This window comes from Callorhinchus milii, unplaced genomic scaffold, assembly GCF_018977255.1.
Source record: "Callorhinchus milii isolate IMCB2004 unplaced genomic scaffold, IMCB_Cmil_1.0 Scaffold2, whole genome shotgun sequence".
NCBI classification, from domain to species: Eukaryota; Metazoa; Chordata; class Chondrichthyes; order Chimaeriformes; family Callorhinchidae; genus Callorhinchus; species Callorhinchus milii.
Window position 1 is genome coordinate 63,368,673 of NW_024704743.1, and position 16,512 is coordinate 63,385,184.

General features: G+C 41.6%; 1 protein-coding gene across 1 annotated transcript in view; it reads left to right on the plus strand.

Moving 5' to 3' along the window:
- Positions 1-13,477, plus strand: part of ino80c (INO80 complex subunit C) — a 30,044-nt gene extending 16,567 nt beyond the window's left edge. Inside the window, exons 3-7 of the mRNA XM_042346979.1 lie at positions 619-730; positions 2,252-2,319; positions 10,221-10,260; positions 12,575-12,661; positions 13,307-13,477. Coding sequence (XP_042202913.1) covers positions 619-730; positions 2,252-2,319; positions 10,221-10,260; positions 12,575-12,661; positions 13,307-13,353 — 354 coding nt within the window. The 3' untranslated portion in view covers positions 13,354-13,477. The remainder of the gene's footprint in view (positions 1-618; positions 731-2,251; positions 2,320-10,220; positions 10,261-12,574; positions 12,662-13,306) is intronic.
- Positions 13,478-16,512: the final 3,035 nt, after the last annotated feature.

Consider the following 16,512-nt stretch of genomic DNA (forward strand, 5'->3'; position numbering starts at 1 on the left):
AGTTGGATGTTAAAGATTCTACTAGAAAAGAGCTGGGAATTTCTACCGATGTCTTGACCAACAATTTGTGGGACATTGTTGTGTGACTGCCACGTCTGTCTGCACTTTACAGTGAATCCTGTGAAGCACTTTGCAATGTTTTAATGACATAAGGGTCTAAATCAGATGCAAAGATTATTATTTTCTCAGTAACAGAATTCACAATTTAAGGCAGCATCTTCAATAGAGGATAGGCAAATGATTGATTCTGAGACCTGAAACGACACCTTGGTTTAGCCTGTAAGAGCATTATGTCTTAAAATTGAAGATCTTTTAGAAAAAAGTGTTACATTTTATGACAGAGTGGTCTTTGGGCTTTAGTAGGTGGAATGTCAGGCCTCTGATACATTGAGTGAAACTTCACTTGTCTTTTGTATCTGTGATGTGATAGCTCTGAGAAGAAATAATGTATTTTTTGTTGTTGAAAATTGAAACTGAATTGGATTATTGATTGCATGAACAGTTTGCAGCAAATGTTTTACGACAATTAGTTGCACGGAAAAAAGCAATCATGTTCAGGAACTGTGCACAGAATTTATTTTGTCGCAGATTCTTTCTCATTGGTGTCTTAATTTTCAGCATTCTGGCATCGGTGGAGCGAGTGTTGGGAAGAAGAGCCGAGTTTGGAAAAATCTGAAGCAAATCCTTGCAGCAGAGAGGACATTACCATGGAAACTGAATGATCCTAACTGTGAGCTTTTTCACAACTTATTGCCTTTTAGTTTTTTTTGTATACCTCAGCCATTCATATAAAATCATGCCAGCCTGTTTCCATTCATATATTTCATTGCTGCTCAAAAGTTTAGGTTTCAGTTATACATGTCTAAATACTCAGTAGTGTGTTTTATTTGGAAGCTGGTTCCAGGTTCAGAGAAAATGTTGTTTTAATTTTATTACTTTGTATGTTCATACTATTTTATGTTGATTCTGTCATGGTTCCACTAAATAATATAATATGTAAGAATATCATTGATACGAAAATAACCTGCAGTTAAAGAAACCTTGTTATCCATCCCAACTGTTGATCCATCCCAACTGTTATCCATCCTTGTTATCAAATTGTTATCCTTATTATCCATCCCAACTGTTCCCAACTCTGTGTAAAGATATGGTTTCTGGCATTTGTCCTTAACAGCTTTTCATAACTGTTTACTTGAGTCTTTCCTGTGACCTTGACATATCTGAAACCACTGTTTGGGTTTATATTCTCTACCCCATTTAGCAGCTTACATTATAAGGAGAGGAAATCTCTTTTCCTAACTTAACCTATCTAGTCCTGATAGCTTATCCCTCCAACACTGGAAGAGCCCACTGTTCTCCTCTGAATATGTTACTTTACGTAACCATGAGCAGAATTGCAAGCGGATACAAGCCTAACCAGAGCACTGCACAGCTTGAGTTGTTTAATTGGTGCTTTTTAGCTCTCAAAATTCCAGTTCTCAACTTTTTCAAATTATGATTCTTACGCAGTAATATAACTGTAAAAAAGAACTTGTATTTCAGTTTCAACAACCTGAAGAAAATCTAAGTCCAAAATAGTATTACAAATATTGCTCTCTAGCATCTTCCATTTTAATGCCATTTCAAATGAATGCCTAAGAAAAGCAGGGTATTTTTCTCTTCCTCTTCACCACTAGAATAAGACCACAAAGTGTTACTCTACTGATATTTGTGTCAAAACAGTGCCAGAAAAAGTGTGAATTTACCAGACAATCAAAGCTGTACCATGCCCAAGTATTTGATTCAATAAGTGTATCCACAAGAGTCAAAAAGTTAATAATGGATTTTCGTCTGTCTAATGACTTGAGCTAAGTATTTCAGACCATGGCAAAATTGCGCACTTGCACATGAAGTTTTTAAGGATTCAATTCACGTCACAACTATGTACATATGCACAATCGTTTTCTTCTGCAGCAGATTTTTGCTTGTATATAATGTAGAGATGGACAGAAATATTTTAATATACATGTGAGATGGGAGGAATAGAGAGAGGAAAATTTGGCAGGGGTAGTGAGAGAGTGAGAGAAATAAAAGGATGATGGGTAACAAGAACAACTTGCATTTATATATCGCCCCTCATGCAGGGCAGCATCCCAGAGTGCTTGAAGTAACATATTAAATAAAATTAATTTGTATTTTTATGTTCTTGTAGAGTGATGTTAATTAACGCAATAAATTGCCAATTTCAACGATATTTGTTTTAAATCTCCAGATTGCAGCATTGATGCTCCACCGTCCTTTAAACCAGCTAAAAAGTATTCGGATATTTCAGGACTTCCTGTAAGTGTAATTTTAATTGTATTTATTGCACTAAACGTTTTTCTTCAGAGTTTAATGTCCCATGATCACCACCAACTTCGAGAACATACCATGTCTGTGTGTCCCCAGGAGGTACAGGCTCCTCTTCCCCTTGGCCTTTTGTCCCAGTAATGGTTAGTGACCCATATTTCAATCAGAGGGAACAGGACAAACTGGTATTTTTTTTCCTTTTTCTCTGTCTCTCTCTCTTCCCCTCCAACCTAAAGCCCGCCCTCAACTCACATTCTGTTTCTATTTAAAATGCCAGTAAGGCGAGAAAAATAATCTTACCCAGAAAACTGTCTATACCCTCTCAGGAGTTTGAAACCCCTGCACTAAGTGAATCTAATTTCAATAATGAAGATTTTATATAAATAAAGGTGGCAAGATCTATAAATGGCCTGAGTTGCCTTATAATCTAAATCTTAATGGATTGTTTAGTCTGTACCACTAAACTATAGTACAATTGCCCAAATATGTGTATGGTAAATTCTAGAGATAATAATATAGCTTTAGAAATGACGAGAAGAAACTCAGACCTGAACTTAAATAGGGGATGATGTTGACGGGGAAACATGATCTTAGATAAAAGTGCAGAGATGATCAGATGTAAGCAGGCTCTGTTGTTAAATCTTACATCTTGTATCTATTTGCTGCTCCACAGTAAAATATTTCAAACATAAAACAATTTTGAATGTTTGAGTGAATTAAAATGGGAAAAGGCAGATAACTGAAGAGCTTTGAGTTAATTGTTTTCATCTGTCAGCTGTTTCACAAGTGTATTATTAAATGTATTTAAAACAAGTTATTATTTTTGAAAAAGCACTTCAGAGCTATTTGGAGTATACCAATCATGTGTAATTGTCACCTTTTCAAAATTATACACCAAACAATGCCACTACAACTGTTGCCAGTTACACAGGGAGTTCAGGGTCAGTTTTAGTCTCGAAGCAGCAACAAATGCGTTGAATTATTTTTCACTTCCCTATTGACTTCAAAATGTGTTGGGCAGAATTAATTTGGAATAGTGGGGGAGTCTTCAGTGGGCAGAGCATCGTATTACACACACTAAGGTTTATAACATTGCCAGAAGTGGCCCTGGTGCTCCAGTTAGATAAACACATTTCAGTTTTGATTGTCCATTGTCAGAGGTTACATCTCATCTGGAAACTCAAACAGAAAACATGTTTGTGTTAGGCTTTTTTTGTTGAAAATTAAATCCTTGAAAGGCTTAGTTGGAATCCATTCAAATTGAGGTTTACAGCATTCAGATAATGCATGGTGACGCAGATATAATTTTCACTTAATTTCCCTCTAGTGTGAAGGCAGTGATGATCAGATCATAATCACCACCAGCCAGACTGAACCAAACTCTTTTGAAAAAGGAGGTTGTTGTGGTGGAGTTAGATATAAATATCCTTTTCTTGATTTGAAACTGCAAATGTTTCTAAGTTTTCATCAAGTTTTAGTGATCTGTAACAAGCATGACTATTTTTATGAGCTGCAAAATAGTGGCGTGCATCCTCTTAGCAATGGGAGGATGTACAGGATGAGCTGAAAACCACTGACAGAATTACGACTGTTTCCTACACAAAAGGAACAAATCATCAGAATGTGTACAACAGCAGAATCAATCCTGTAAGTCGCAGGCTTCAGCCAGTTGAATATGTGATGGAAATGTATATACAAAAAATTATAGAAGGGTGAAAAAATGGAAATGATTTCACCACTGTGCCTTGGTGAGTGAATTGATGTTTTGGCTGAAGCAAAGCATGGAATTTTAGGCTTTGGAGAAGTATTAAGTTTTCATCACAAAACCTCTCTAATCAGTAACTTCGAAATGGCAATAACAGCAATAGCACCAACAAGTGTCAGCGTGGTAGCACTCTCGGCTCTGAGTCAGAAGATTCAGTTCAAACCCCATGTTGGAAATTAGTTTATATTCCAGGCTAGCATTCAATGCAGTGCTGGTGTCCTTTAGATTAAACATTAAACCGAGGTACAGGTGGATTCCTTTGACAATATTCACAAAGAGAAGGGAGTTTCTTGGACATCAATTTCCCAGATTAAAAAAAAATGTTTGTTTGAGAGCTGTTTGTGGGACATTTCTGGGTGTAAATTGGCTGCCACAACACTTTATATTGGGAGAATGTTACACTTTACAGGAAAATTCTGTGAAACACTCAAGTTTTAAGTGCTTGATAAGGTGCTGTATCAATGCAAAAATTATTATTAACTCAACATTACATGAAAATCCTGTTTTGCATAACAATTGCTTTCACTTCTAACATTTTCAATCTTGTTCTCATAAATGACAAATGGAGTTAAGCTATTGTGCTTTGAAACTTGAAAGAATTTAGTTCCAGTATTTAACTTCTCTTTAAACCATGGGTGCTGGGATGAAGAACAATTTCTGATTTATCACTGTCTTTAGCTAGCAAGGGTGTATTTAGAAGACTTCTGTGTAAACATTTCATAGGCAACAGAAATTTTCAAAGAATAGAAATCACTGTAAATTGCTGAAAGCATGGGGAGAATGTGCACAAATCCTGGCTCAGTTGTTACCACTCTCCCCTCTGAATCACAAGGTGTGAATTTAGAACCTTTGTTGGGACTTTGAACTTGCATAGTCTAGGCTAACTCCCAACGCAGTGCTGGGGTGCACAGTATTGTTGGAGTGACATTCTTCGGATGAGGTGTTAAACCAGTGTCCCATCTGCCCTGAACAGGTGGACGTTAAAGATCCTGTGGCACCATTTAAAAAGAGAAGGCAATTTTCATGGTGTCCGAGCTAAAAATTCCCCAAATAAAATTGGGCATTTGCTTAATTGCCCTTTGTGGGCCATTGGTTGGCTAGGAATTACTCAATGTTTTGGGGATGTTAAAGAAGAGAACTATTACCTACCAGTAGGTTATTAAAATTAGCAAGCCATGGTTTACATACACTCTAGAGCGTGGAAACTGGCGACACAGCCAAAAAAGTCTGCCAATGTTAATACAACACATGAGTCTCCACATATGCCTTGCTGCCTCTCTTACTCTTCTATTCCTTTCTCCCTCATATGAAGGTCTAGCTTCCTCTTAATTGTATCTATACTATCTTCTGCAACCACCAATTCAAGCAGTGATGTCCACATTCAATGGATACTGTAAAGCACACTGAGACTTGGATTACTTTTACTAGTCAATTGTGCATTTCATCAGTCTGAAAAATAGAATAGCTGGGTTTGATTTGTGACAGTTCTCTACAGTAACTCTTTCTAGTTTTTAAAAGCAATGCTTTCATCTGCACAGGGTCAGAGCCGAAGATACTGGGTCATTCCATGTATCCAATGAGAAACCAAGTATTTTTACTACTTAGTTAAATAGAATCTATTAAATTTCCCATCTTTCAAAATCTTTAGAAGGTAAGAAATGTTACCATAATTTAAATTTATTGCATGGATTTATACTTCTATAATATTTGAAATACTACTGCTTCAAGGCAGGAATGCATTCAGAGTGCCTTTCAATATTTAATATGAAGAATTATAGTACAAAATATGAAGGATTTTATTATCTTGGGAACTCTGCTTGAATTTGAGAATTATTTCATTGCAATGAATAAAGGTAGGATTTTTCAGAAAAGTAGCCTGTTACTTCAGGATTTACATATCAATTGGTCTTTTGGATTAGCCACAACAATAACTGTAATGGTGCCAGAAGCAATACAAATAACCAATAATAATAATCTTTGCGTTTGATAAAGCGTCTTATCACATCATCGAGACGTCTCAAAAGCCATTCACAGGATGTACTGTGGAGTGGAGTGACTGTATCTGTAGCTGAACATGGCAGAACCTATTTATGCGTAGCAATGTCCCACAAACAGCTATGCCTGATTTTATAATATTTTGTATTTGATATAGCGCCTTATCACATTGTTGAGACGTCTCCAAGCACTTCACAGAATATATTGTGAAGTGGATTGACTGTATTTTCATCTCCAAAGCCTCCCTTGGTCTTTCCCCCTACTCCTCTGGCAGCTTCCCCTCCTTTGAGCACTTCATCCTCTTCCATCCCTCTCTCCCACTGAAAATCCTTCTGGTCTACCACCCCCTAAGCCCCCTGACTCCTTCCTCTCTGACATCTCTACTCTCCTCTATTCCCTGTCCCTCTGCTCCGAACGCCTGCTCATAATTGGCGATTTCAACCTCCACCTAAACTCCCCTTGCACCACTTCTTCTGACTTCACTGCCCTCGTCTCTTCCCTAAACCTCACCCTTCACATTAATTCACCAACCCGCAACCGTGGCCATGTCCTCAACCTCGTTATCACCCACGGCCTTGACATTTCCTACCTTAGCATAGTGGACAAGGCCATCTTGGACCACTTCCTCATCTCCTTCTCCTCTCACATCCCTCTCTCCTCCACCAAGCCCTCAACCATACTCTACTGCCCGTGGAAAGGCTACCCCCTGAGATCCTCACAAAGGCCCTCACATCCTCAAATAGCCTATCCCTCTGGTCTTCCACCCACAGAGATCCTGAAGCAGCCGTCCAACTGCTCCATGATCGCCTCTCCTCCACCTTCAACTCTCTCGTCGCCCTGAAATCCAGGACCATCTCCAAACCCACCCGATCCCCCTGGTATAACAATAATCTCCGCTCCCTAAAAACGCAAACCCGGCTGCTCGAGCGCAGATGGCAGAAAACTGGCCTGACAGTTCACCATCAACTGTGGCTCGAGCATCTCCACAGCTACCGCTGTTCTTTGACTTGGGCGAAAGCGGCCTTCTACTCCAACATCATCTTGGAGGAAAAAAACAATCCCAAAGTCCTTTTTTCCATCATCCACTACCTCCTCCGTGCGCCCCCTCAGGCCTCCTCAATCTTCACATCTAATGCCAAGGGCAAGGAGGTCATGGACTTCTTTTCAACCAAAATACATAACATCCGCCAGGCAGCCTCATCCACCTGCCTCTTGTCACCCACTACCAACCCCTCTCCGTCCCCCTCACGCTCCCCATCATCAGCTCCTATCACGACCCCCATCCTACATTCCTTCCTCCCCATCTCTCCCTCCTCCCTCTCACCCACCATCACTTCAATGAAACCCACACCTGCTACCTCGACCCACTCCCCACCAATTTGCTGGTCACCCAACTCCCCCTCCTCTGCCCACTACCGGCTGATGTCATCAACCAGTCCCTCTCCTCTGGATCAGTCCCTGCCCCCCTCAAAACTGTTGTCATCACCCCCCTCCTCAAAAAACCTTCCCTAGATCCCTCAAACCCCAGCCATTACCGCCCTATTTCAAACCTGCCCTTCCTCGCCAAAGTCCTAGAACGCATTGTTGCCAATCGACTCTGCGCACACTTCCTCTCACTCCCTCTTTGAACCCCTCGAGTCCGGTTTCCACCCTGCGCTTGTGAAAGTCTCAAATGACATCCTCTCTATCTGTGACCAGGGCTCCCTCTGTCTCCTTGTCCTCCAAGACCTCTCCGCCGCTTTTGACACAATCGATCACTCCATCCTTCTCCACCGCCTTTCCTCCGTCATCCACCTCAGTGAGACCGCACTCGCCTGGTTCGAGTCCTACCTCACGAACCGCCAGCAGTATATCTGCATAAACAGCTTCTCCTCCCGCTCTCACCCAGTTACTTGTGGGGTACCCCAAGGATCCATCCTTGGCCCCCTCCTCTTCCTAATCTATATGCTCCCTCTTGGGGTGTCATCCGCAGACATGGAGTACACTTCCACACGTCACCCAACTCTATTTTTCCACCTCACTTTGCAGTCCCCTGATGTTCTGTCAGCCTGCCTGTCAGACATCAAGAGCTGGATGGGCGCGAATTTCCTTCAGCGAAATGTTGACAAGACGGAAGCCATGCTCTATGGCTCTCGTCAACGTCTAAAATCGCATGGTTCTCACCTCCTCCATCTACCCAACCTCCCCCTAAAACTCTCCGAACCTATACGCAACCGAGGCGTCAAGTTCGACCCCCCAATTATCCTTCCTCCCCCATATCTGGTCCCTCACCAGCACCGCTTTCTTCCACCTCCGATTCATCGTCCGTCTCTGCCAATACCTCACTCCAAAAGCCGCTGAAACCCTGGTCCATGTTTTTGTCACCTCTTGGCTGGACTATTCAAATGCCCTCCTCGCCGGTCTCCCCTCCACTACCATTCATAAAATCCAGGTCATACAAAACTCTACCGCCTGCATTCTTACCCGCACCAAACTCCACTCCCCGATTACCCCAGTCCTTGCCAGACTGCACTGGCTGCCTGTCCCAGAGAGGATCGACTTCAAGATCCTCACTCTTGTCTTCAAATCCTTCCACTCCTCTGCGCCCCCTACCTCTCTGACCTCCTCTCTTCTCACAACAGTGCCCTCCGCTCCACCATCGACGGCTGTGCATTCAGCCACTATGTCCCGGAACTCCCTTTGTCACTCCCTTCGCCTCTTCTTATTTTCAGGTCTCGGCTGAAGACTTTTCTTTTCGACCGCGCCTTTGGTCACCTTCCTCCCCCTCCCCCTGGCTCGGCCCCGGGATCCGTTACTCTGAAGCGCTCTGAGATGCCGTCCGGCGTGGAGGGCGCTATATAAATCCAAGTTGTTGTATTTTGTGGATTGATTTTGTGGGAGAAACACCCTTTTCTTTCCAAGTAGTGTGATGGGATTTTTAAAGTGAACTGTTTTTTTAATTCCAGCAATTTATAGAATTGTTTCTTACTACATAGAATAAATTACATTGTAGGGCTTGATGATACAACACAGAGTTGCACCTTGTGTCACTCCTGTCAAATGATCTAGCAAAGGTGTTGAACAGATGCAAGGAATTTTTCTCGAGAAGAAAATTCTAATTGTGAATCTACCATCACCTTGGGGCCTGTTTAAAGTATCCGCAGATGCCTGGAAACAGATTGCATATCCACACTCTTAAGTATTCGAGGACGCTGGAAAGAATTAGTGTAGATGGCAACAAAACAAATGGTCAGGAATGCTCCTCAAGTTAATTGCTACGCATGTGCACTCACTGTGTAGGAAGCACCACTTCTTCTATAACTTCTATCTTCATGAAGGGTTAAGTTACAAGTCATCAATAAAATTAGATTTGTTCATATGTCTTGTTTGCCATATTTTATACTGCTTGTTAAAATTTTATTTAGGGTTTTAAATGTAGCAAATTATGTGTAGATTATTTTTAAATAATCAAATTAGTTCACATAAGTTACCTCTTGGAAAATACTTAGTTATCTTGATAATCCTTTTAGCAGAGAGGGATAGGTTAAAATTAGGAGTAAGCAAATCTCTTCCTTTCCCCTTTCTGCAAATCTAAAATAAAAGGAAAATTTAAAGACCTTTGGTTTATGACCTTGGTAATTTTCACATTTTATTGCATATTACAAACAGTGGACAGTATATTAAGATTTGCAGCTTTGCACTGCTTTTTGATGCAATCCTTCACACTGTATAATACATAATGAATGATTACAATGTATAATATCCTGGATTGGCTTCAAAAGTTATAAAATTATTGTACAGCCTGCCCATGTTACTGGAGACCCTTATTAGTTGAGTTTCTTCATCTTCTCCACATCTGATAGTTATTATAGCGTTCAGTAACATTTCAGTGAAAAATACTGATTAGTTTAAAATCATGCATTAAAAGCCTTTAAGTTTCATATTTCAGCTGCTTGTGGTTAGTTATTGCGAATGTATAAGATTTAATAGTAATAAAATATTGTAACATTAAGTATTTTGATAGATTAGCTCACCCGCTGCCAGGTATTTAATAAACAACAGCTTGTTGCAGTACCTTATACATTCATACTTTGAAAAGTTGGCTAATGTTTTTGCAGTATCTATATTTATCAAATATTCTGTTTCCTTGCAGGCCAATTATACGGACCCACAAAGCAAGCTACGTTTTAGCAGTACGGAGGAGTTTTCATATATCCGCATGCTTCCTTCAGACATTGTCACTGGTTACTTGGCTTTGAGGAAAGCAACCAGCATAGTACCATGAAAGACTGTAAAGCAGAGGAAAAGGACATTTCTGTTGCATAGAGCAAACCGTATAAACGGGATGTGTTCAATGGATGGAACTTTGTGGAATCCTTTGTGGAGTCCTGTAGCTCAGTGGTTAGAGCACTCGCTTTGCAAGCGAGGCACCTGCGTTCAATTCCAGGCAGAGCGAAACCTTGGGCAAGTTTCCTTACTCCACACACCTAATAATAATAATCCCTCCAAGAACAAAAAAAAATAATAAATTGGTCATTTTCAATCCATGACTGCTTGTGGGACACTGCTGTGCGCAATTGGCTGCCGCGTTTCGCCCACAAATATACGGTCAATTCACTTTACAGTCTATTGTGTGAAGTGCTTTGAGACTTCAACAAGACGTGAAAGCGCTATATCAAATACAAGGATTATTATTATTATTTTGGGTGTACCTATGCATCTCAGCGGAATACAGTTTTGTTAACAAAACACTTTCAAAGACCTTTGCTAACAAGAAATGTAGAAATACTTTAAGATGTGAAAGGGACCCTGTGATTATCAACAACCCAGCCACTTAAAGGCTTACACCAAATACCAGAAGGGTAGCTAAAAATAGAAAGCCTATTTTGTGTATTTTTGCTACAATTTGCCCAAATGTTGAAATGAAGTTGTTGAGCTGAAGTAAAAGTAACTGAACAGCGTTAGAATTAAGTTACAACAACAACAACAAGATTCCATTTATAAAGCGCCTTTCACGTCAGGAGGACGTCCCAAGGCGCTGCACAGTTGGGTCATGACCCGAGCAGGGGGGAAATGGTCAGGGTGAGGGGAGGGAGGGAGCGAGGAGGGGGGAAATGGTCAGGGTGAGGGGAGGGATGGGAGGGAGCGAGAAGGGGGAAGAGAGTCAAGAGGGGAGCTGAAGGCACGGTCAAAGAGAAAGGTTTTGAGACCGGCCTTGAAGGAGGAAAGGGAGGAAGCGGCGAAGGCACTGGGGGATGGAGTTCCAGAGCCTCGGTGCTGAGAGGCTGAAGGCCCGACCACCAATGGTAGGGCGATTGGGGCGGGGGACGTGGAGCAGACCGGAGCCAGAGGAACGGAGGGTACGGGCAGGTAGGTAGGGGGATAATAGGTTGGAGAGGTAGGAGGGAGCGAGGCCGTGAATGGCCTTGTAGGTGAGGATGAGGATCTTGAATTCGATCCTCTGGGGGATGGGGAGCCAGTGGAGGCGAGCGAGGGTGGGAGTGATGTGGTCCCGAAGCCTGGTGCGGGACAGTACACGAGCTGCAGAGTTCTGAATGACCTGCAGCTTGTGGAGGGAGGTGGCGGGAAGGCCGGCGAGGAGAGAGTTCCCATAGTCCAGCCTTGAGGTGACAAAGGCGTGAACCAGGGTTTCAGCAGCGTGAGGGGTGAGGTAGTGCCGTAGTCTGGCGATGTTCCGGAGGTGATGGAAGGCGGTGCCAGTTGTGGTGCGGATGTGGGAGAAAGGACAGCTCAGGGTCGAACAAAACGCCGAGGTTCCTGACTGGCTTTGAGAGGTGGAGAGTGCAGCCTTGGATGCTGATGGTGTCGGCGCCTGAGGTGCGGAGGCGCTGACGTGAGCCAATCAGGAGGGCCTCGGTTTCTGCACTTGCAGACGTCCCAGTCGATCAGCCATCTTTGGATATTATGATCTTTCAACTTTGCAGCTAAAATACCTCAATATTCCAAGACTTCCATGTCTAGTTGGCATGTATATGTGGAACTCTGGATGGTGATGATTTCCACATGTGTTAGGACAACTGGCTAACAAAAAACATCATTCTAACTCAGTAAATATTACATATGTGCATACTTTCATAAATATCATCTGCAGCCTATCAAAATATGCTTCAAAAGACATTGCAAATGATTTAACCGGTGTCTTCGGGTAAATTCGGGTGCCTTCTACCCCTGCCCACCACCCCTCTGGAACCCAGCCCCCTGTTCGGGTCCAAATCCCTGACTGTCCAGCACCTTGGGACATCCTCCCAAATGCGAAAGGCGCTATACAAATATTAATTTGTTTTTGTTGTTGTAGAGTCACTGGGAGGAAGTGTTAACCTGTGTTTTATATTTATTGTCCATGAACATGGAGCTTTGAACATGGAGTTATATAGCTTTGCAGCTCCTGATTTGTGCATTGTTTTAACACTTACAATGGTAGGTGATTTGAATATTTATTTTCCTTTATTTTCCTTTTGTATATTCTCCTGCATCATCGTTCTTAAGGGAACAGATTGGAGATCTGGTCTGAAGCCCCAACTGAAGATTTGCTGCTGTATTGCTGCTTTCCTGCAGAGAGAGAAATATTTGAGGGTATTTGAAGCTTGACTGCTCTTGCCTATGTTTGGAAGATTTATTACAAATATGCCTTGGAGCAGAGCACCTGTCTGCCCTACTGATTAAGTTAAAAAGATGTGTGGCGAAAAATGGAGGGATCATTCATTTTCAAATTGTTTGTTAGAAGCATTGTTGTTTTTATGTTTTAAAATAATCTGTTGGGTGAAACCTTTTCTTCTGGGAGCAATCGTCACAGCTTGAGATCATTAACAGAGTCGATGTGGCACATATCATAATGGGTTTAAAGCCAGTTCAGCTGGAGAATTAAAATGCTGGTCTTGTCTAAGTTTATCCTGAGTGAGCTCAACTGTGCAGTATTAATTATCTTTTTTCAGTAACCAGTACAAATTGTTCTGTTCCTTAAAACCGTTTAATTATTTATAGTCAAAATAACCATGCATTACCATTGTGTAATTCAGTTAGGTACCTAATTACACACATACTTAATCTTGTCATCAGTTAACATTATTAATTGTACTCGCAAGCTTTTGTTTTCAAATTACTGTATAAAAAAAGACAGTCATGAACTGATATTCACACAAACTGTCCTTCAACAAGACACATGTACCTATTTTATTACATGTTGTAAATGTGCAGTATGGTGGGCATTTTTTTCCCCAGACAAATGGACTTTTGACAGTCTTGAAGGGAGAAGAGACACGGCATAAATATGCTGGTTCCAGAATCTGGAGGTGTGGTAACAAACTGTCTCCTGAAGGACACCTGTGAGTGCAGTTGATCTGTTTGTTTATGAAACAGATGCAGTAGAGGAATAAAGAAATCCTAAAGTAAGCAAAGTAGACTCTTCAATCTATTTGATGTCATCAATCCTACTGTGTTCCCATCATAGCATCAACAACAACAAATTGCATTTATATATCACCTTTCACATATGACGTCCCAAGGTGCTGGATACCCCCGAGCTGGGGGTTGGAGTAAAGAGGGGTGGAGGTGGGAGGATGACCAAAGCCACATTCAAAGAGAAAGATCGTGAAGACAGGCCTTGAAAGAAACAAGGGAGGAGATGAGGGGGGCGGACTCCAGGATAGAGTTCCAGATAGTGGGGGCAGAGGGGCTAAATGGCTGCCAATGGTGGGGTGGACAGGGTGGGGGACATGTAACAGGCCAGAGTGTAGGGAGCAGACAGGTTGGTAAAATCTTATTTCTCAAAGAAGACCAGTCCTCTGGTAATTGCAGGAAATAAACCTTTTTTAAAATATTTTTGTGACCAATATTCAGCTTTATTGCCATGCTTGACAAATGTATTGAACTTTGAAGAATAACTGATTTTTTGGGCAAGGGAACCTCAGAAGATGTTATATGTTTAGGGCTATAGAGTTCCGGATGATCTGCAGCCTATGGAGGGAGGAGTTGGGGAGGCCGACAAGCAGGGGGTTTGTGTAGTCCAGCCTGGATGATATGAAAGCGTGTATGAGGGTCTCTGCAGTGTGAGACAGTGGCGGAGCCGAGTGATGTTGCAGAGGTGAGGAAAAGCGGAGCGGTTCATGGCATAGATGTGGGGTATGAAGGACAGTTGAGATTTGAATAGGACGGAGAGATTCTGTATTGGGTCCGTGAGATGTAGAGTGCATCCTTGGAGGGAGATGCTGTCAGTGCCTGAGGTATGGAGGCGCTGATGGGAGCCAAGCAGGAGAGCCTCGGTCTTGTTGACATTCAACTGCATGAAGTTAGCTGTTAGCTCTCATTCCAGGACTTGATGTGAGGCCAACAGTGGTTCTGGAATCCAGGGTAGAGGCAGAGAGGTAGAGTTGGGTGTCATCCGCATACATGTGGAATTTGACCCCATCTCTATGGATGATGTCCACTAAAAATGGGTTAAAAAACCCCTGATCACTTTCCACGTGAGTTATGACTTATGAGCTGGGCCAATAGGAAAGTTGGCCTCGCATTTTCCACTACACCAAACCCGTCAGCTACAAACGCACCATAAATGTAGTTTCTGGTCCACGGGCCACTCGCCCTGTTTACCTGACGTCACTGTGGGTGGAGCTGTCTCTCTCTTTGTGAGTGTGTGTCTGTGTATATGTGTGTCTCTCTCTCTGGGTTTCTGTGTCTGTGTGCGGTGCTGGCTCTGAGAGGCAAGAGGTGGTGAGCTCCTGTAGCCTCCCTGCTGCGTGTGGTCACCCTCCCCCCCCCCAAAAAAAATGGCCATCCAGCATTTTTCTATTTGCCCAGCCTAGGAATGTGAGAATGTTCACTTTGGAGAAAAGAATAAATACTCCTTATATTTGGTTTACTGCCTTTCATGTTGGGAGGACATCTCAAAGTGCTTCACAGGTTATACTGTAATGTAGAGTTACAGTACATCTGGACGAATGTGATGGACAATTTACGCACAGCAATGTCCCACAAGAGAATGATCAGTTTTAGCTGGGGATTGTTGGTCAGGCCACTAGAACAAACCCCCTTCTCTTTTTGAACAGTGCCATGGGAACATGAGTGTCTAATAGGTCGACAGACTTGACCAGAGAGACAGGGGGTTAGGTATGTTGGTTAAATTCAAGATGACCAAGATATATTTTTTGACAAAAGAAGTGATTGTAGGGTTGAAGGTGTCTAAGTAAATTATTTTAAAAATGGAATTAAATAAACACGTAACGTTAAATGGGGAACGCACAGGAGAGTGGTTGTAGATTAGTTGGATCACGATGGTAAAAAAAATTACCAGCACAGATCTGATGAGCCAATTGGCCTCTTTCTGTTCTGTTCTATAACAAGCTATTATTATAATAGTATAAAATACTACAGTTTGGTACTCCTCAAGCCTTGGGACTGTCTGGATGAACCACAATGTTATTTCCTAGTCTTGTATGTTCCTGTGAATATAGATTTAAAACTTTAGCTGAATAGCTCAACGTGGAGCTTCTCTGATAGACAATAAGAAGTCACTATTTGTTATCAAGTGGTATAAGGTGACCATTATTCTGTTACTTTCTGGCTATGAAAGAGGAGGAAAATCTATTTAAGAGAAAAATATACAGAAAGCTCACTGAGCTTGTTGAAAACAGACATTTTGTTTCAGAATGAACAGGCCGAACGATTTTCTTCAGTACATCTTCTTGTATACATTGATTTGCGATCTGCCTTTGGAAATGTTTAACGGTAATAACTGTTCAAAGTAAAACCGATGTACAGTATACATAAATCCAGATTATGATTTAATTTTCCCGCATTAAAAAATATCTCATACCTATGATATAAGACTTGTTATAAATGTTTCTGTCAAACTGATTTAAAGAAATAAATGGGGATAAAGATAGATTAATGACAGAATTTGAGTTCTGGTGCCAAGATGTGTTGGGGGAATGTTGCCTGCTGGGACCAGGGTGTGTTGTTTGCCTGGAGGTCTATGGTTGCATAATGAGGATGGATGAACTTTGCTGCAAGACGATTAGTGGAGTGGAATTCATCATAGGGTGGGTCACTGGACAGAGAGGCTTTGATGGGATGAATAACCCTGCCTTGTTCAATTTATTTTTAGGTTTAAACATATTGATGTTAAATTTTAAATAAATTAACTTGAATTTTATTTATGGCATAGATTACGACCGAGTTTAAAAACCCAACCCTAAAATTAAAGATTTATCTGAAAAAACAGTTTTGTCTGTTGTGTTGTCTTGCAGTAGAATCTTATGTATGAATATTTTACTGCTTTGTTAATCATATTCACTAGTAAAATGGTATTTGCATTAAAAAGCATGAGTATCCAGCTTTACAAGTACAGGGGAAGAAAGTATTCATATCCACATAATCAACTGGGTGTCTGATACATGCAGAAAGCCATCACAATGTTTAAGAGTTTCAAA